This window comes from Vitis riparia, chromosome 13 (assembly GCF_004353265.1).
Source record: "Vitis riparia cultivar Riparia Gloire de Montpellier isolate 1030 chromosome 13, EGFV_Vit.rip_1.0, whole genome shotgun sequence".
Lineage (NCBI taxonomy): Eukaryota > Viridiplantae > Streptophyta > Magnoliopsida > Vitales > Vitaceae > Vitis > Vitis riparia.
This window is the reverse complement of record NC_048443.1, coordinates 8,337,465-8,356,299: the sequence shown is the minus strand read 5'-3', so window position 1 is coordinate 8,356,299 and position 18,835 is coordinate 8,337,465. Positions and strand designations below refer to the sequence as shown.

The 18,835-nt window shown below is 31.2% G+C and overlaps 4 protein-coding genes and 1 long non-coding RNA gene across 6 annotated transcripts; all 5 read right to left on the bottom strand.

Moving 5' to 3' along the window:
* Positions 1-620: 620 nt before the first annotated feature.
* LOC117928047 (probable mediator of RNA polymerase II transcription subunit 26b) lies at positions 621-1,733 on the bottom strand. The gene is made up of 4 exons (XM_034847813.1): positions 1,523-1,733; positions 1,376-1,403; positions 982-1,281; positions 621-888 (listed from the first exon to the last, which is right to left on the bottom strand). The coding sequence occupies exons 1-4, from the start codon at positions 1,634-1,636 to the stop codon at positions 728-730; spliced, it is 603 nt and encodes a 200-aa protein (XP_034703704.1). The 5' UTR covers positions 1,637-1,733; the 3' UTR covers positions 621-727.
* A 2,502-nt stretch (positions 1,734-4,235) lies between these two features.
* LOC117928048 lies at positions 4,236-4,915 on the bottom strand. The gene is made up of 2 exons (XM_034847814.1): positions 4,575-4,915; positions 4,236-4,485 (listed from the first exon to the last, which is right to left on the bottom strand). Exons 1-2 carry the CDS (start codon positions 4,867-4,869, stop codon positions 4,325-4,327), a joined length of 456 nt encoding a protein of 151 aa, XP_034703705.1. The 5' UTR covers positions 4,870-4,915; the 3' UTR covers positions 4,236-4,324.
* An 11-nt stretch (positions 4,916-4,926) lies between these two features.
* On the bottom strand, positions 4,927-5,382 carry LOC117928046. Its single transcript, XR_004653474.1, has 3 exons — positions 5,187-5,382; positions 5,040-5,067; positions 4,927-4,940 (listed from the first exon to the last, which is right to left on the bottom strand). It is a non-coding gene; the product is annotated as an uncharacterized LOC117928046 (long non-coding RNA).
* A 2,314-nt stretch (positions 5,383-7,696) lies between these two features.
* LOC117929309 (probable mediator of RNA polymerase II transcription subunit 26b) lies at positions 7,697-8,887 on the bottom strand. The gene is made up of 4 exons (XM_034849590.1): positions 8,653-8,887; positions 8,506-8,533; positions 8,113-8,412; positions 7,697-8,018 (listed from the first exon to the last, which is right to left on the bottom strand). The coding sequence occupies exons 1-4, from the start codon at positions 8,764-8,766 to the stop codon at positions 7,858-7,860; spliced, it is 603 nt and encodes a 200-aa protein (XP_034705481.1). The 5' UTR covers positions 8,767-8,887; the 3' UTR covers positions 7,697-7,857.
* Positions 8,888-9,693: 806 nt separating this feature from the next.
* Positions 9,694-15,875, bottom strand: LOC117928631 (protein LNK3-like). Of its 2 annotated transcripts, none has more exons than XM_034848572.1 (6): positions 15,527-15,688; positions 13,422-13,801; positions 12,504-12,780; positions 10,905-11,021; positions 10,680-10,825; positions 9,694-10,411 (listed from the first exon to the last, which is right to left on the bottom strand). In XM_034848572.1, exons 2-6 carry the CDS (start codon positions 13,799-13,801, stop codon positions 10,090-10,092), a joined length of 1,242 nt encoding a protein of 413 aa, XP_034704463.1. In that variant the 5' UTR covers positions 15,527-15,688; the 3' UTR covers positions 9,694-10,089. The 2 variants fall into 2 exon arrangements, with proteins under 2 accessions (XP_034704463.1, XP_034704462.1); XM_034848571.1 differs by lacking the exon at positions 15,527-15,688 and adding an exon at positions 15,695-15,875 and having other exon boundaries at positions 9,743-10,411.
* Positions 15,876-18,835: the final 2,960 nt, after the last annotated feature.

Genomic DNA, 18,835 nt, shown 5'->3' with positions numbered 1-18,835 from the left:
TTGATATTTTTTTCAAAAATTAATAGTTGGTATGATAATTCTTAAAATTCTTCATCCATATATATAGCCAATAAACTACAATTACAAAAAAAAAAAAACAAAGCTTTTTGCTTGTTGAGGCCATCAATATAGTCATGAAAGAACAAGCTTTTTGCTCGCTAAAACCATGGGCAAAGTTATCAAGTAAGTATGATGACCTGCTCTGAATGAATCTCTCATTGCTTTAAAATATAACTTTATGGTTTAAAGGAGTTTATACATATATAACATCATGAACTTTTTCCTTTAAAGCTAGACACAACATCCTCATGTTTCACAAAATTGTAAAGTCAAACACTATCATATCAAGGTTGGGGATAACCTTGATACCATTAATAACTTTGGGCTCAAGGCGACAATATGTACATGGAGCCGGTCTTTACATCCACAGTACCTCTATAGTCTCCTTCTTAGTGGTTTCTTCCTACCAATGTCTACCCCATAATGCTAAAATGGAATATAAATGGTTCCAAGATGCACAAATTAACAAGATTTCATAGCAAGTCAAATTAATTAACGTCACAACCTCTGGAAATTCAATTTGTATTTATATTAATAAATAGTAGTATGATGATTTTCTAGATTACAGGAAATAGACATAATCGCCTTGTACAACTAAAGCATTGTATACAATACAGGAAATAGAAATAATTTTTTTAAAAACGAATAACAAACCATCTGGTTTTTGCTAATGTTGGCCGATCAGAAGATGTGAATTATATTTCTTGGATGTGGGAAGACGAGAATTACACTTCTTGGACCTGGGATGCCGAAGTTTATGGGAAGCTATTTGCTTAGTCATTGGTTGAGGTTGAAAGTCGATCACCTGAATCCTTCTCTGCTTCTTTGCTGTTCGACAAAAAATTTCAGGACCCATGATTAGATTATAAATTTCAAGTTTTTCTTTAGAAAAAAAAAAAGAAAAGAAAAGAAAACAAATACCGTTCTCGATATTTTTATACGATTCTTGGAGTTTCCTCTTTGTATATTCAAATTTGGATTCCACCGCAGCGTTTTTCTCATCACCGGCTTTCTGATTGAAGCTTCCTTTCTCATCTACCTCGGCTGGGGTCGAATCTTGGCTTGTCTTCTGGTCGGAGCATGGTTTTGAATGTCCCTCAGTCTCGCTTGAGGGTTCTTCTGGCTTCAGAACTTCAATTAATCTCTTCATTTCTTTGCCTCTACATTGTGTTTGCTGCTTTTCCCTCCCACCACGAGAAGTTCCCGAGTTGTCTCGAACATCTACACCAGTAACAAACAGATTGTTTAGAAAATTGAATAATCAGTTTGTCTAAAAAATGGAGCCAATAAAAATTCGAAAAACAAATATTCTTACTTCCATTCTCATCAATTTCATCGAAGAACTTCATCGTGTCGGTTTGTGAAACAACACAGAGGAATAGATCAGTCCGGTAATGATCAAGAAAATCAAATTTTTGAAAAATCAAGGAAATAATTTTTATTTTTTTAAAATAACTGATACCTGACAGAGAGCCAATGTGGTGGGATGATAAGGAGAGAAAGCCCCATCATCAAGTGGAGGGATAGGGAGGCAGCCCTCTTCTTCTTCATCCCATGCGGAATCCAGGTTTTCCATTTCGATGAAAGAAAGCAGCAGCTTGAGAACCAACACTCACACCTGAAGAACGTAGAGCCTGCACACCTGCGCGTTCTTGATTTCTTGATTTGATCAGGTTTCTAATTGCACACATGTATATGCGTACGTGTATATATATATAAAACGTGTTTACATTTGACTCAAATTACTTATTTATTTATTTATTTATTTATTATTATGGAAGTTATTATTTCTCATTTATGTTATTAATAATTTTTTTTTAAATATATATTTTTCCACTTAGAAGGCGTTCTCAAAGAACCATTTTTACGAATAGCACTATGATGCTTAAAGACGCTTTTAGATAATAAATTTTAAATACGACGTTATTATATTTTTGTAGAAAAAAATTCTATTTGAGAATTTGAGATATTTTATATATATTTTTTTATAATGTTTTATTTTTAATTTTCCTTAGCCAATTATTTTTAAGAAGAAGTGAAAACATCTAAACCAATTAAAAAAATGCTTTTAAACAATACTTTAAAAAAAAACATGTTTTCAAAATAATTTTCAAAGATTTGTTATAAGAGCATCCGATTTTATGTATCTTCAATTCCTTATACTTGCATATTTATGTAGAACTTGTTTGATATAAAAATAAATAATATTTTTCAAAATATACATTTTTAAATTGAAAGAAGTTAATAAAAAAATATTTTCATTTTTATATTTATGAAAATATAAATAAATTTTGTTAAAACTATATATTTTATTTTATTTTTCAAATAAATTAATTTTACAAAAATGTCATCAAAACTCAAAAGCATGCATGCAAGAATTCTATTTTATTGATCAAACCTAAGCATAACCATTCTCATCATGAATATTTGGAGAATTATAACAAAAATGCTTAGTTCAAATACGAAAATTTAAAATAAAAAAATAAAAAAAAAAAAAAAAAAAAAAAAACCAAGTCATTTAAAATAAATTTTGGTTTATGATTTTCTAATGTTAATGAGTTACATGACTTTTTAACACTAATTATTTTTAAAATTAATAACTTTTATACATCAAAGTTTCATTTGGAATTTATTTACGTAATGAAAAAGTTTATAGAAGTTAAAAGAAGTTTAGAAAAGCACAAATAATTTAGAGGAAGATCATATCTTGAAGATTTTTTATATCAATATTATGGTTTTTGTGACCTTCTAAAATTTCTTTATGTTTTCCTTTTATAACGTTGAACCATGTCCATGTTAATATATATAAAACTATTAATTAATATTAATTTGAATTGAAAGTCTCTACTATGATTTTATTTTAATTATAAAATCTAATAAGATAGATAAAATATAGGTCGATAGATATAAAAGGTTATTTGAAAACTATCTTGACTTTATATTTCACTATTACCCAATGAAATAATAAATTAAATCATATTTATTAATTTATCGTCTAAAAGTTTAGACTTTAATTACTAATATGATATAAAGTGATGAGCTTACATTTATACATACATTTATCTTCATGAGCAAAAGTTACATGAAGTACTAATAGCAGGGAGAAGTGTATTTTCATACTTATATGAAAAAAAAACCCCACAAAATAGGAACCCAAGTTTATAAAATATTAATTTCAACCAGTTATCTAAAAATAATTAGTATTTCATATACTTTTCGGTCAAATGTACTATCTTTAACCATTTAGGTACTACCTTTTAATGATATAGGTACTACCGATCATCCTAGATACTATATTTGATCGATGAGTGTGTTCCTATTTTGTAATTATTTTTACGTGATTGTGTGAAGCTCACTTTTTCCCTAATCTTAAAGTGTTTTATTATTTATGGTTTAAACTTGAATTAATTATTATTGGTAACTCAACAAATCCATGATAAATAAGAAATATTTTTAAAAATAATATACATTTTTTCTGCAAATAAATAAATAAATAAAACAAGTTGATATTTTTTTTCAAAAATTAATAGTTGGTATGATAATTCTTAAAATTCTTCATCCATATATATAGCCAATAAACTACAATTACAAAAAAAACAAAAGCTTTTTGCTTGTTGAGGCCATCAATATAGTCATGAAAGTACAAGCTTTTTGCTCGCTAAAACCATGGGCAAAGTTATCAAGTAAGCATGATGAGTTGCTCTCAATGAATCCCTCATTGCTTTAAAATATAACTATATGGTTTAAAGGAGTTTGTACATATATAACATCATGAACTTTTTCCTTTAAAGCTAGACACTACATCCTTATGTTTCACAAAATTGTAAGGTCAAACACTTTCATATCAAGGTTGGGGATAACCTTGATACCATTAATAACTTTGGGCTCAAGGGGACAATATCTACGTGGAGCCAATCTTTACATCCATAGTACCTCTATAGTCTCCTTCTTAGCGGTCTTCTTCCTACCAATGTCTACCCCATAATGCTAAAATGGAATATAAATGGTTCCAAGATATATACACAAATTAACAAGATTTCATAGCAAGTCAAATTAATTAACGTCACAACCTATGGAAATTCAATTTGTATTTATATTAACAAATAGTAGTATAATGAGTTTCTACAGGAAATAGACATAATTGCCTTGTACAACCATAGCATTGTATACAGTACTGTAATAATCCATAATCCATTGATGAACAGTCCATGACTAATCGAGAAAGAATTTTTTTAAAAACAAATAACAAACCATCTGGTTTTTGCTAATGTTGGTCGATCAGAAGATGTGAATTATATTTCTTGGATGTGGGAAGACGAGAATTACACTTCTTGGACCTGGGATGCCGAAGTTTATGGGAAGCTATTTGCTTAGGCATTGGTTGAGGTTGAAAGTCGATCACCTGAATCCTTCTCTGCTTCTTTGCTGTTCGACAAGAAATTTCAGGACCCATGATTAGATTATAAATTTCAAGTTTTTCTTTAGAAAAAAAGAAAAGAAAAGAAAAGAAATACCGTTCTCGATATTTTTATAGGATTCTTGGAGTTTCCTCTTTGTATATTCAAATTTGGATTCCACCGCAGCCATATACTTGTTTAATATGGAATTGTCACCTTCTATTTCATGATTAATTTCGTTTTTCTCATCACCGGCTTTCTGATCGAAGCTTCCTTTCTCATCTCCCTCCGCTGGGGTTGAATCTCGGCTTGTCTTGTGATCATCAGCTATGTGGTAGGAGCATGGTTTTGAATGTCCCTCAGGCTCGCTTGAGGATTCTTCTGGCTTCAGAACTTCAATTAATCTCTTCATTTCTTTGCCTCTACATTGTGTTTGCTGCTTTTCCCTCCCACCACGAGAAGTTCCTGAGTTGTCTCGAACATCTACACCAGATTTATAACAAACAGATTGTTTAGAAAATTGAATAATCAGTTTGTCTAAAAAATGGAGCCAATAAAAATTCGAAAAACAAATATTCTTACTTCCATTCTCATCAATTTCATCGAAGAACTTCATCGTGTCGGTTTGTGAAACAACGCAGAGGAATAGATCAGTCCGGTAATGATCAAGAAAATCAAATTTTTGAAAAATCAAGGAAATAATTTTTATTTTTTTTAAATAACTGATACCTGACAGAGAGCCAATGTGGTGGGATGATAAGGAGAGAAAGCCCCATCATCAAGTGGAGGGATAGGGAGGCAGCCCTCTTCTTCTTCATCCCATGCGGAATCCAGGTTTTCCATTTCGATGAAAGAAAGCAGCAGCTTGAGAACCAACACTCACACCTGAAGAACGTAGAGCCTGCACACCTGCGCGTTCTTGATTTCTTGATTTGATCAGGTTTCTAATTGCACACACGTATATGCGTACGTGTATATATATAAAAAATGTGTTTACATTTTACTCAAATTATTTATTTATTTATTTATTTATTATTATGGAAGTTATTATTCCTCATTTATGTTATTAATAATTTTTTTTTAAATATATATTTTTCCACTTAGAAGGCATTCTCAAAGAACCATTTTTACGAATAACACTATGATGCTTAAAGACGCTTTTAGATAATAGATTTTAAATACGACGTTATTATATTTTTGTAGAAAAAAATTATATTTGAGAATTTGAAATATTTTATATATTTTTTTTATAATGTTTTATTTTTAATTATCCTTAGCCAATTATTTTTAAGAAGTGAAAACATCTAAACCAATTAAAAAAATGCATTTAAACAATACTTTTAAAAAAAAAACATGTTTTCAAAATAATTTTCAAAGATTTGTTATAAGAGCATCCGATTTTATGTATCTTCAATTCCTTATACTTTCATATTTATATAGAACTTGTTTGATATAAAAAATAAATAATGTTTTTCAAAAATATACATTTTTAAATTGAAAGAAGTTAATAAAAAAATATTTTCATTTTTATATTTATGAAAATATAAATAAATTTTGTTAAAACTATATATTTTATTTTATTTTTCAAATAAATTAATTTTACAAAAATGTCATCAAAACTCAAAAGCATGCATGCAAGAATTCTATTTTATTGATCAAACCTAAGCATAACCATTCTCATCATGAATATTTGGAAAATTATAACAAAAATGCTTAGTTCAAATACGAAAATTAAAAAAAAAAAAAAAAAAACCAAGTCATTTAAAATAAATTTTGGTTTATGATTTTCTAATGTTAATGAGTTACATGACTTTTTAACACTAATTATTTTTAAAATTAATAACTTTTATACATCAAAGTTTGATTTGGAATTTATTTACGTAATGAAAAAGTTTATAGAAGTTAAAAGAAGTTTAGAAAAACACAAATAATTTAGAGGAAGATCATATCTTGAAGATTTTTTATATCAATATTATGGTTTTTGTGACCTTTTAAAATTTATTTATGTTTTCCTTTTATAACGTTGAACCATGTCCATGTTAATATATATAAAACCATTAATTAATATTAATTTGAATTGAAAGTCTCTACTATGCTTTTATTTTAATTATAAAATCTAATAAGATAGACAAAATATAGGTCGATAGATATAAAAGGTTATTTGAAAACTATCTTGACTTTATATTTCATTTCATAAATTAAATCGTATTTATTTATTTATCGTCTAAAAGTTTAGACTTTAATTACTAATATGATATAAAGTGATGAGCTTACATTTATACATACATTTATCTTCATGAGCAAAAGTTACATGAAGTACTAATAGCAGGGAGAAGTGTATTTTCATACTTATATGAAAAAAACCCCACAAAATAGGAACTCAAGTTTATAAAATATTAATTTCAACCAGTTATCTAAAAATAATTAGTATTTCATATACTTTTCGGTCAAATGTACTATCTTTAACCACTTAGGTACTACCTTTTAATGATATAGGTACTACCGATCATCCTAGATACTATATTTGATCGATGAGTGTGTTCCTATTTTGTAATTATTTTTACGTGATTGTGTGAAGCTCACTTTTTCCCTAATCTTGAAGTGTTTTATTATTTATGGTTTAAGCTTGAATTAATTATTATTGGTAACTCAACAAATCCATGATAAATAAGAAATATTTTTAAAAATAATATACATTTTTTCTGCAAATAAATAAATAAATAAAACAAGTTGATATTTTTTTCAAAAATTAAAAGTTGGTATGATAATTCTTCATCCATATATATAGCCAATAAGCTACAATTACAAAAAAAAAAAAAAGCTTTTTGCTCGCTAAAACCATGGGCAAAGTTATCAAGTAAGCATGATGAGCTGCTCTCAATGAATCTCTCATTGCTTTAAAATATAACTATGTGATTTAAAGGAGTTTATACATATATAACATCATGAACTTTTTCCTTTAAAGCTAGACATAAAATGCTCATGTTTCACAAAATTGTAAGGTCAAACACTATCATATCAAGGTTGGGGATAACCTTGATACCATTAATAACTTTGGGCTCAAGGGACAATATCTACGTGGAGCTGGTCTTTACATCCATAGTACCTCTATAGTCTCCTTCTTAGCGGTTTCTTCCTACCAATGTCTACCCCATAATGCTAAAACGGAATATAAATGATTCCAAGATGCACAAATTAACAACATTTCATAGCAAGTCAAATTAATTAACATCACAACCTATGGAAATTCAATTTGTATTTATATTGACAAATAGTAGTATAATGAGTTTCTAGATTACAGGAAATAGACATAATCGCCTTGTACAACTAAAGCATTGCATACAATACAGGAAATAGAAATAATTTTTTTAAAAACAAATAACAAACCATCTGGTTTTTGCTAATGTTGGTCGATCACAAGATGTGAATTATATTTCTTGGATGTGGGAAGACGAGAATTACACTTCTTGGACCTGGGATGCCAAAGTTTATGGGAAGCTATTTGCTTAGTCATTGGTTGAGGTTGAAAGTCGATCACCTGAATCCTTCTCTGCTTCTTTGCTGTTCGACAAAAAATTTCAGGACCCATGATTAGATTATAAATTTCAAGTTTTTCTTTAGAAAAAAAGAAAAGAAAAGAAAAGAAAACAAATACCGTTCTCGATATTTTTATACGATTCTTGGAGTTTCCTCTTTGTATATTCAAATTTGGATTCCACCGCAGCGTTTTTCTCATCACCGGCTTTCTGATTGAAGCTTCCTTTCTCATCTACCTCGGCTGGGGTCGAATCTTGGCTTGTCTTCTGGTCGGAGCATGGTTTTGAATGTCCCTCAGGCTCGCTTGAGGGTTCTTCTGGCTTCAGAACTTCAATTAATCTCTTCATTTCTTTGCCTCTACATTGTGTTTGTTGCTTTTCCCTCCCACCACGAGAAGTTCCCGAGTTGTCTCGAACATCTACACCAGTAACAAACAGATTGTTTAGAAAATTGAAAATCAGTTTGTCTCAAAAACGGAGCCAATAAAAATTCGAAAAACAAATATTCTTACTTCCATTCTCATCAATTTCATCGAAGAACTTCATCGTGTCGGTTTTTGAAACAACACAGAGGAATAGATCAGTCCGGTAATGATCAAGAAAATCAAATTTTTGAAAAATCAAGGAAATAATTTTTATTTTTTTTAAATAACTGATACCTGACAGAGAGCCAATGTGGTGGGATGATAAGGAGAGAAAGCCCCATCATCAAGTGGAGGGATAGGGAGGCAGCCCTCTTCTTCTTCATCCCATGCGGAATCCAGGTTTTCCATTTCGATGAAAGAAAGCAGCAGCTTGAGAACCAACACTCACACCTGAAGAACGTAGAGCCTGCACACCTGCGCGTTCTTGATTTCTTGATTTGATCAGGTTTCTAATTGCATACATGTATATGCGTACGTGTATATATATATAAAATGTGTTTACATTTGACTCAAATTATTTATTTATTTATTTATTATTATGGAAGTTATTATTTCTCATTTATGTTATTAATAATTTTTTAAAAAATATATATTTTTCCACTTAGAAGGCGTTCTCAAAGAACTTTTTTTATGAATAGCACTATGATGCTTAAAGACGCTTTTAGATAATAGATTTTAAATACGACGTTATTATATTTTTGTAGAAAAAAATTCTATTCGAGAATTTGAAATATTTTATATATTTTTTTTATAATGTTTTATTTTTAATTATCCTTAGCCAATTATTTTTAAGAAGAAGTGAAAACATCTAAACCAATTAAAAAATGCTTTTAAACAATACTTAAAAAAAAAACATGTTTTCAAAATAATTTTCAAAGATTTGTTATAAGAGCATCCGGTTTTATGTATCTTCAATTCCTTATACTTTCATATTTATGTAGAACTTGTTTGATATAAAAAATAAATAATATTTTTCAAAAATATACATTTTTAAATTGAAAGAAGTTAATAAAAAAATATTTTCATTTTTATATTTATGAAAATATAAATAAATTTTGTTAAAACTATATATTTTATTTTATTTTATTTTTCAAATAAATTAATTTTACAAAAATGTCATCAAAAGCATGCATGCAAGAATTCTATTTTATTGATCAAACCTAAGCATAACCATTCTCATCATGAATATTTGGTGAATTATAACAAAAATGCTTAGTTCAAATACGAAAAATTAAAATAAAAAAAAAATAAAAAAAAACCCTTTACCCTAGTTAACAAACAAAATCAAATGTTACTCAAGCAGGCTAAAGGCCTCTTACATCCAAACATAGTAATTTGGCACGTTTATTCAACAAGGAAAGGGATACACAGTACCACAAATATAATTTAAATAATACTAAAGGCGTACATTAGGAGAAAAAAAAAGCATCGACTTGAAAAATATGTTACTTCTCCTACATATAATCCATTGGTGCTGAATTTAAATGAAATTGAGAACACTTATGTTAGAAGTTCTTGAACAAAATCCAAAAACTGACCAAAATTTAGCTGACACAGCTGTTCTTCATACCTGCATTTCAGTCACCCATATAATATGTACTTGCTATCTACATTAGTAGGTGGCTCACACTACTAGCAAATCTCTTCTTCATGTTTGCCTCATCCCAAACTCTAGTGATCCACTGCACCATTTCTTGGGAAATCTTCATGCAGTTCTGCTTTTGTTTGTAGCTTCTCTTGACTAAAGATGGGAACCTCATCATCCTCAGCATCAGCTTGTAGGAGCGTGGTGGGATGAGAAGGGTAATGGGTCTCTTGCTGATTCAAGCTGTAGTTGCAGGAGTCCATTGTCATCATGTCTTCTTGTTCAAAATTTACTAATGATGAAGTGGGAAGATCTTGTGGATCAAAGTCCATCTTATTGAACAAGAGGTTGGCTACTGCTCTGTCGATGCTGTTGGTCTCTGATTCTGTGGCCACTGGTTTTCCTGACCTGATGAGAAGCAAACATTATGATCAGCATCATCTCAAGCCTGAAACAGCTTCTCACAAACATATATCATGTCACTACCAAGTGAAAAGGATCTTAGAATATCAACCGATTGCCCTATCTTAACAAGATTTGAAGGTGGAAAAATGGTAAATTGTCAGAATCAAGTGTTTAAACTTTTGACCATTATCACTATATGGAAACTAGGGAACAATCTCAATATGTGAATTTCTAGTCATGGTAGGACAGAATCCTAGAGAAACAAGTGTACCTTAATGTTTCATCATCGACTGTCAAGGGATGGAGCTTTTCCAAGGCAAGGTCCCCATTTTGGATCGGGGATACACTAAGTCGTTCTGAGTTCTGTGCAAGGCGGAACAAGGCATCTCGAAAGCAAATCCTGGTCTTTTCAGGCAACTGATACAATTTGAAATGTACAAAATTTGATCAGTACAGTTGATATCATGGTGATCCTATTGTTCAAAGATTTTGATACCTGTTCCATCACCACTTCAAGCTCATGCAAGACAGATTCTTCCAATGAGATTTCCTCAGGCACATGTTCTTCCACTTTGTTTGGCCCAGATGGAACCAAAAACTTGATCATAGGTGCCTTGAAAAAATATTTTCATGATTAATTAATCTTAAAAAAGTTCATAAAATGGTAATAGATATAAACTTCTCACTATAAACTATATGAAATATGCATGTTTATTTAAAACTATGCATCTTCAGATATGAAAACATAGTCTAAAACTTATGGCTCATTTTTCTTTAGAGAAGCCGTTTCTTGATGGAGATAAATGTACATAAAATAGAACTAGGGGACCACTTGTTCTAGCTAGCCATCTGCATCACTCTACACCAGGCATCAAATGATGAAAATTGTTCTTTCCTAACTCTAAAGATATTCTCCAACAAACTGACGAGTAGGACTTCAAAATACAGGGGAACAACTGAGTTTGCCCAGAATGGAAGGCAACAAACAAGCAAACTGCCCCTTTCTAATTTGTCACTGCGAATGAGAAAAGAAAAAAATGTTTGCAATTAGAATAGGAATGGTTGGCGTAAGATTAAAACACCAACAGGAAAATAGAGCTAAAATTGAAATTCAAGAAGCAAGGAGAACCTAGAATGATTATGCAAGTTTGAAATGGTTGTTGACTTGTAGGATTATAATTGACATTTTAGTTTTTACATCTTTGCCCTGAAACATTGATAAAGATAAAGAAAAGCTATGATCAAACAAAAATGTTGAATAATATCATTGTCGGATGGTTTCCAAAGAAGCACAAGCCCACAAAATAAAAATATAAATATAAATATAAATCAACAAAGATACCAGGATTTCTGAACCATATCTACATTCTACATGGTCACTATAATTAACAAAAGCTGCTTCATATGTTTGTTTCAAAAATAAAATTTGAAGGTCTTCAAATCCTGTAATGGCCACTTGTAACGTATTTGGAAAAGCTGAACTTGCTTTTTCAGTAATCATCTCAACAACAAAATTTCTTGGAGTTAAAACCAAAATATGATCTAGAAACTTGTGTAAAAGCTAAAGGCATAAATGCAATGTAAGAGAATAAAAGCAAGGTTTCACCCCTAGAGCACCTTAACCATCAAAACTTACAAATAGTGTCTGCAGTTTTGGAGAAAATAGTATCAAACTGCATTGTACAATAACCATATCAAACCTAGGCACATCATTGAATAATAATTTCAATTCACAGTGAAAAAGTTCATCCAACTGGCTCAAAAAATGGACAAGTAAAAGAACAAATGAGATACAAGAGGATAAAAGGAATTAAAAAAGGCAGAGAGAAGGCAGAATTCTTTGTAGAATCTAGACATAATCTTAATGCATTACTAGAAACTATTGTTGCCTATAAAGAACATACAAATACACCTTTACATGACACTGTGTATGAACACTGGTTCTCTCCCAAGTCTGATTATCCTACCCAAAACCTGTAACCATTCTGTTCGACCATTCTGAGTTTACAAGCATGCATTTCCTTCCAATTTGAAAATCTCTTGCTCAATGCCAAACATGCACTTTCCCAAATGATAAACAGATAGAAAATCTCACCTTTACTGGTGGGCAATCTTTCTGCACTGAGTTGCAAGGATTGTGACACAACGTGGTAACTTCTTCACTATCCCAATCCACTGATGGAGAGAAGGCATGAGTTTTCAGATACTTTGAACTTCCCATTCTATGTAAATTACTGGAAATGCTCTGTGAATCTAGAATCATGTCTTCCATCTGATTGTTTTCTGGCATAGCACTGTGTTGGGATTCAGGAGAAAAGCAAAACGTCCTGTTAAAATTTTCCGTGTTGGGCAGATCTTCAAGTAGGGAAGTCCTGCATAAAAAGAAAAATAAAACAAAATGAATAATGAAAAACAAGAGAACTGCTCTTTGAACCCAAAAGATGAAATGCTAGTCAATTATGCTTTGGGCATTGCTGATAAATGTAGGAAAGAAAATAAATCGGGCTTTGAACTTTTAATTTTTCACCACCCGGAACTTGTCAAACCAAAACCTTTACTGAGAGGAACCTAATATAACTACTTAGCTAAGCTGATGTGAATTTTCAATTTATCTTCTTTGCCTACACTTTCTCAGCATCCAAACGTTATAGGGTGTGTTTGGACATACCATGGAAATTGAATGCTCCATTGTGTGTACACAGCTTTTAAGGCATATATTCATCAGATAGAGCCATCAAAGAAACAGAGAACCACCCCTGGAACTGACGGTATCTGATTAGTTTTTGGATTTAATAAAAAGTCCTATGTTTCTATCATGAGGATTGCATTTTCTATGACGGCCTCATGCACAATGAGGAATATGTCATAAAAAATGAAAGAAAAACAAAATGGAAAAGTAAAATTTCCATGGATGTCCAAAAATGCATTTAGTCAATACGTTAAGCTAAAATTTCAAAGACTATATGATTTCCTACAGGCATTAAATCAATAATCCCAGAAGTTACGCTTGTACAAGAAAATGGTATCCATCTGATCCATTCCAGCTAGCTCATCCAGCTGAAAATAAGGCCGGTCACGCGAAAAGGCACTCCTGTGAAGTGAAGCCTCTGTGAATCCTCCACCTATACTCGAACCACTAGAAATGTCTCCATCATGGACAGAAGTTTCCTTATCAGCTTCATTGCACAAGTTTTTCCCATTGAATTTAAGTTCTTCCCCAGCTGTCTCAGTCTCCATTATGAAGTATTTGTTCAAAGAACCAAAACTTTCAGATGGATTTATTCCCCATTGCAACCAAATGTCTGGAGATTCAACATTATCTAGTAGTTCTAGATCCTTTGGAACTACAAATTCCTCAGTGCCATTACCAAAATACTGGTCCATGATACCCATCTGAAAAATCAATCAAACTGTTAGAAAGGACCTCAGCATTTAAGATAAATCACAACCATGAAAATTCACTTATATATTTAAATTATAAGAAAAGAAAATTTCATTTATTCTTTTGCTTAGAAAATATAGGGAGGAAAAAGAAGAAATCAAAATTTAAATCCAAGAATTTTCATTGTTCAAAGCCCACCCATAGAAAATCCATTCAGCAGAACCTAATGCAATTGCCTTAGTTTTTTGTGATGGAAACCAGTGAACAGAAACAGTAACAAAGAGAAATTCAACTTAATCAAGGGACAATAGGAAGACCAAAAAGAAGTCGGGCCAAGGTAGTTAGCAAAGATATAGTTGTCTCCAATTTAACACACATGGCCCCCCCGAGCTTGCACCCCAGGTTTTGCAGCAACCACCTCACCATCCTACTCATCGAGGCCTGGCTCTTGCCTCGAGGGTCAGGTATAGGTCACACGCTTCAATGCCATCCATTTTCGGGACTAGTTGTTTTTGCAAGTGAATTGTTAAACACTCCTTAGTGGATTTCCAACACTCTGTGAGTTCTAGGTTGGCACGCAATTGGGGACAGTAACCCAACTTCTAATTCATCCCACATCACCAGTTATGCTTACCAAAAATGTCCACTTGGGGCTCTGATTCCATGGTGCGGCTCAATAGAGATATCGTGTTGTCCTACCTATTTAAAGTTTGAAAACAGGTCCAAGGCATGCCATCCTACCTATTTAATGTTTGGTAAAATAATTTAATGGTATGACTCCAATTCAAAAACAACTTTAAGTAATAAGTAAAAACAATTAACTTATTCTTAAGTCTACATCTTCATTTTGCCTCTTTACTCTCATTTGCCCTAATGAGCTCCATAGTCTCCTTTGCTATTCCACAATTACTCAACATCTTTTGCCCTCTTTTGCCCTAATTATGAGGTTAAATATTTCGAATAAGCTTTAAGTTAATTTTATTAACCAACCTTAAGAATTAAGCAATAAGTTTTAATTCAAGTATAATTTAACAAATCAACTTAAGTTATTAAGTAACAAGTATTAAGTCTTACCAAACAGGAAAAAGCATAAGAGCACATCAGGCCCCAAACTTAGGATGTTTTCTTTTTTCTTCTATTCTATCAGCTTCTATATAGGGAATTGTAGGGAATTTTTGGAAAAATAAAAGTAAAATACAGTATCAGACTCTGATTGATCACTCTTATCAGAACAAAACTACAATTACCAATTTCATAATCATGGATCAAATCATAAAATATATATCCTCCACATCTCAATTCAAAAGTCCTGTAATAATTAGGGATCAAACCCATTTCCAAGATTGGAATATAGATATAACACTGTATTCACAAGAAGATTACAGAAGGGAAAACATATGGCTCTGTTTTGTTGATGAGAAAAATGTAGGAAATGAGGTCATTCAAAATTTTGATTATTACATTTTTCACCTCCCAGAAACCGAAGTAACATTAAATATTTGTTACAAAATTTCGGTTCCTTCTATTTTTCTGAGCAACCAAACAGAGCAGACAGATCAAACGGTAAAAGAATCAGAATATGAAAGCGTAAGTGATCAAACAATAAATTACATAACAGTAATATAGATCAAGCGTAACCCCCAAAAATCTGATGAGAATTCAAATCGTGGTAAGGAAATCAAATTTTCTATTTTGTTTACAAATACAAACAAATATTTAACCGAAAGAAAGTTAACCTCCACTTGATTGATGAGAAAATGATGGAAAATAGAAGATAGCGAAACTCAAGCAATCCCCAGTACTGATTCTTCGTCAAACAGAGAGCTTCGAGGCCAAAAGATTGTTTTCGGTTCAATTCCAACATTTTCTCAGCAGCCAAACAAAGCCTTAAATGGAAAACTCACCTCCTATGGATTAATCCGAAACAGAAGGAGGCCCTCTTCCTGAAACCTTGAAAAAGAAGCAAGTTTGATGGTGAAAACTGTTGGGATCGTCAGAAAATTTGATGGGTTTTGTAGGTTTAGAAGCTGCAGAGGTTCAGTTTTCCCAGCTGAGAAAACAGAGGCGGCTGTGGTTTTTCTGAGGCTCTAAATATTGAAAATTACTATATATAATATTTTATTTACACAATATTAGAATATAAACGACAAGTGTAGCCAAACAAAGCAAACTAGTGTGTGAGTTTGTGGCTGAGAAGAGACGCTGAGATTTAGTGGCTGAGAGTCCTCCATCAAAATCTGCAATGCCATTGAGCCACGTAGCAGAATTTGGCCCCACCCACCTGCGAAAATCTGGTTCTCAGTCTTCACCATGTGGTGCCGTGACCAAGTGTGGCCACATCATCAACTCCCGATTCCCAAAATACCCTTAGCTCCACCCCCTCTGCAATCCAATTTCCTTTGTCGGCAATCCACGTGTCTCCCCTAATGGACACGTGTAGTAACTGTACTGGGTTTGTTAGAGACGTGGCAGATGCAAGTGGGTTAATGGCAAGAATGAAAAAAAAAAGTTGGATGTTGGTAGTATTAGGGTTAAGGATAAGAGCAGGTCAGGTATAGTCAAAACAGAGCGCATAAGAAGATGAGAACCACACGATTTGTGGCATAGTAAAAGGCTGGGCTTTCCGCTGAGAAAATCTAGGAGGGAGGGCCCCGCCTCATAAAGTGAGTGTTTGGTTACAGGGTTTCAGTTTGCTGGGAATTGGATCAATGACCATGCTTATCCACTGATTGGCTTATGTAGTCGACACAACCACCCCATAAATAAACACAATTAATAGCAAAAAAGTCGACACAACTAATACTATGTTATTAGAAAAATGATATTAATAAATTAAATATGATATATAATATAAAATTTATATCATAAAATACAAATATATTAATATTTTTATTTTATTAATAGATTAATATTTCTCGTTGTACTAAATATTATAATTAACAATTAAATAAAATCTATTTATGTGTTTTTCATCTTATAAATAAATTTGGATAAATATTTATATTTATTTTAAATTTTTAAAAAATACATTTTATTATTATTTGCTAATATGACGAAAGACCGACCCGCCTTATGGCTTGGGCCTTTCTTCATTTTGATGCATGACTTCGACTAGAGAGCGCATGAATTGCCACCCTTGACATTCGAATTTCTCTGTGGTTGGACTTTATGGGACCCAAACAATAAAAGATCATTTATTGTAACACGAAACACGTAATAGAGATCTTTTAAAAGATTTATTTAAATTGAAATGAGAAGAAAGTCTTGCCAATCATTCATAGTTTTTCGTAAAAATAATGTTTTTCATTATAACTAAGGTTAAGTTTACTAATTATTCAAATAAAGTAAGGTTTTTAAGTTTATTTGTGAAAATCTAAAGAACGTTCAAGAAATTATGGAAGAACATCAATACCATGAAGTCTTGGAATGAAGACTTAAAGTAATCTAAGACAACTTATAAGATGATATTTGTTGGTGTATTTAGGTCCGGGTTACTTTTCATACATTTAAAAGTTTAGTTTCATCATTTCTTAAGTTTAAAATGATATATATATATATATATATATATATATATATATATATATATATATATATATATATATATATATTAAAGACAATAGATGAATCATTATTTTTAATTCAAAACCTTGAACTAAATTCTTTCTAAATATTTTTAAAAGGTTGTAAGGAGGTGTACACAATTATTGGAAGTTCCAAATCTCAAATCACGTTTTTTTTAAGCACTTTTTAGAGCAATTAGTCAAGGGGATCAAGAATCAGCTTAACCACTTGGGCTTGACTAGTTCAAGGTTAATCAAGAGGGCTCAATTTTTTTTTTTCTCTCCTAGTAGCTAGGATGTAGTTGATTAAGGCATAACCTCGATCGGTTGAGGGATGGTTGAGGGCTAGTCGAGGATTGGTTGACGATCCTTCGCACTTTCAATTGAGATAAAAAATTCCAATGGTCACCTATAAAACATTTAATACCCAATGGTTATTGAACCAGTCAAACTGATGGTCAACCAATTGAGGCCTTTTCGTAACTTCTTGGGTCCCAACTTGAAGTCTATAAATTGAAGAATGTTAAAGCATTTATTGACAAGAGAACAACTGCATTCAATTGGAAAAACATTATTTCTCTCATTTCCTATTTGCAAATTACTTTAGTGCTCCTTGATAAAATCTAAATCAAATTAAAGGAAAAATATTGCGATTCGATATCAATTTTTATACTAATATTCAAAAATATCAAATTTTTTATAATGGTAAAAACATAAAAATAACAAATTTCTTACAATGATAAAAGTATAGAAAATGATAAGTTAATTAAATACTTGAAATAGTTTATTTGCAATTTGGTCTTGAAGTTGTTGCATTAATACTTGATCAAATATTATAAAAAAACTATATGTAGTTAAGATTTGATTTTGATTTGCATTGTCCCTTTCGAATTCAACATCTTTATTGTCACATTCAATAAATAATCTATCAACAATTGAGATTTGTCGAGGAAAATTATGAATGGAAAAACATGCCATGATAATTTTTATTTAAGTACTAAATGAAAGGTTTCATTCTCTTCAATATTGGGAGACTTGTCTTCATAACACCAAAAACAAGTTCAATGACATTTCTTAATCTTCCAAGACATTGGTTGATTATCTACTATTTTCCTATAATTACTCGATCACTACTGCAAAAATCACTTAACTAATAGCATATATCATGGTATGATGCCATGAAATCTCATGTATGTGTGTATGCTACATCTACTAAATGGTATTTATTTGAAAAAAAATAAGCATTGAGTTGAGTATTATCATGAATACATACAAATCATATTAAAGAAAATAAATATAGAAAATTTGCTTAGTGATGACATTGGAAAGTTATGTTGTGGGTTGTGAATAGTTTATGTCAAGACTCTTGAACCATGTGTTGTTTCTTTCCATCCACCAACACTATAACTAAATATATATAATGTTAAAGTCATAAACAACCATTGCATAATGAAAACATTTGCCTCTCCACACCCTAATCGGGTA

Coding starts and splice junctions, on each gene's coding strand:
- LOC117928047 (XM_034847813.1), bottom strand. CDS start 1,636: ATGGAAAACCTGGATTCCGCATGGGATGAAGAAGAAGAGGGCTGCCTC. Junction 1,404..1,522: donor CCACATTGGCTCTCTGTCAG/GTATCAGTTATT, acceptor GACACGATGAAG/TTCTTCGATGAAATTGATGA. Junction 889..981: donor GTATAAAAATATCGAGAACG/GTATTTGTTTTC, acceptor TTTGTCGAACAG/CAAAGAAGCAGAGAAGGATT.
- LOC117928048 (XM_034847814.1), bottom strand. CDS start 4,869: ATGAAGAGATTAATTGAAGTTCTGAAGCCAGAAGAATCCTCAAGCGAG. Junction 4,486..4,574: donor CTATAAAAATATCGAGAACG/GTATTTCTTTTC, acceptor CTTGTCGAACAG/CAAAGAAGCAGAGAAGGATT.
- LOC117929309 (XM_034849590.1), bottom strand. CDS start 8,766: ATGGAAAACCTGGATTCCGCATGGGATGAAGAAGAAGAGGGCTGCCTC. Junction 8,534..8,652: donor CCACATTGGCTCTCTGTCAG/GTATCAGTTATT, acceptor GACACGATGAAG/TTCTTCGATGAAATTGATGA. Junction 8,413..8,505: donor TGAAATTGATGAGAATGGAA/GTAAGAATATTT, acceptor TTACTGGTGTAG/ATGTTCGAGACAACTCGGGA.
- LOC117928631 (XM_034848571.1), bottom strand. CDS start 13,801: ATGGGTATCATGGACCAGTATTTTGGTAATGGCACTGAGGAATTTGTA. Junction 12,781..13,421: donor CAGATGGATACCATTTTCTT/GTACAAGCGTAA, acceptor CTTTTTATGCAG/GACTTCCCTACTTGAAGATC. Junction 10,412..10,679: donor GTCGATGATGAAACATTAAG/GTACACTTGTTT, acceptor GCTTCTCATCAG/GTCAGGAAAACCAGTGGCCA.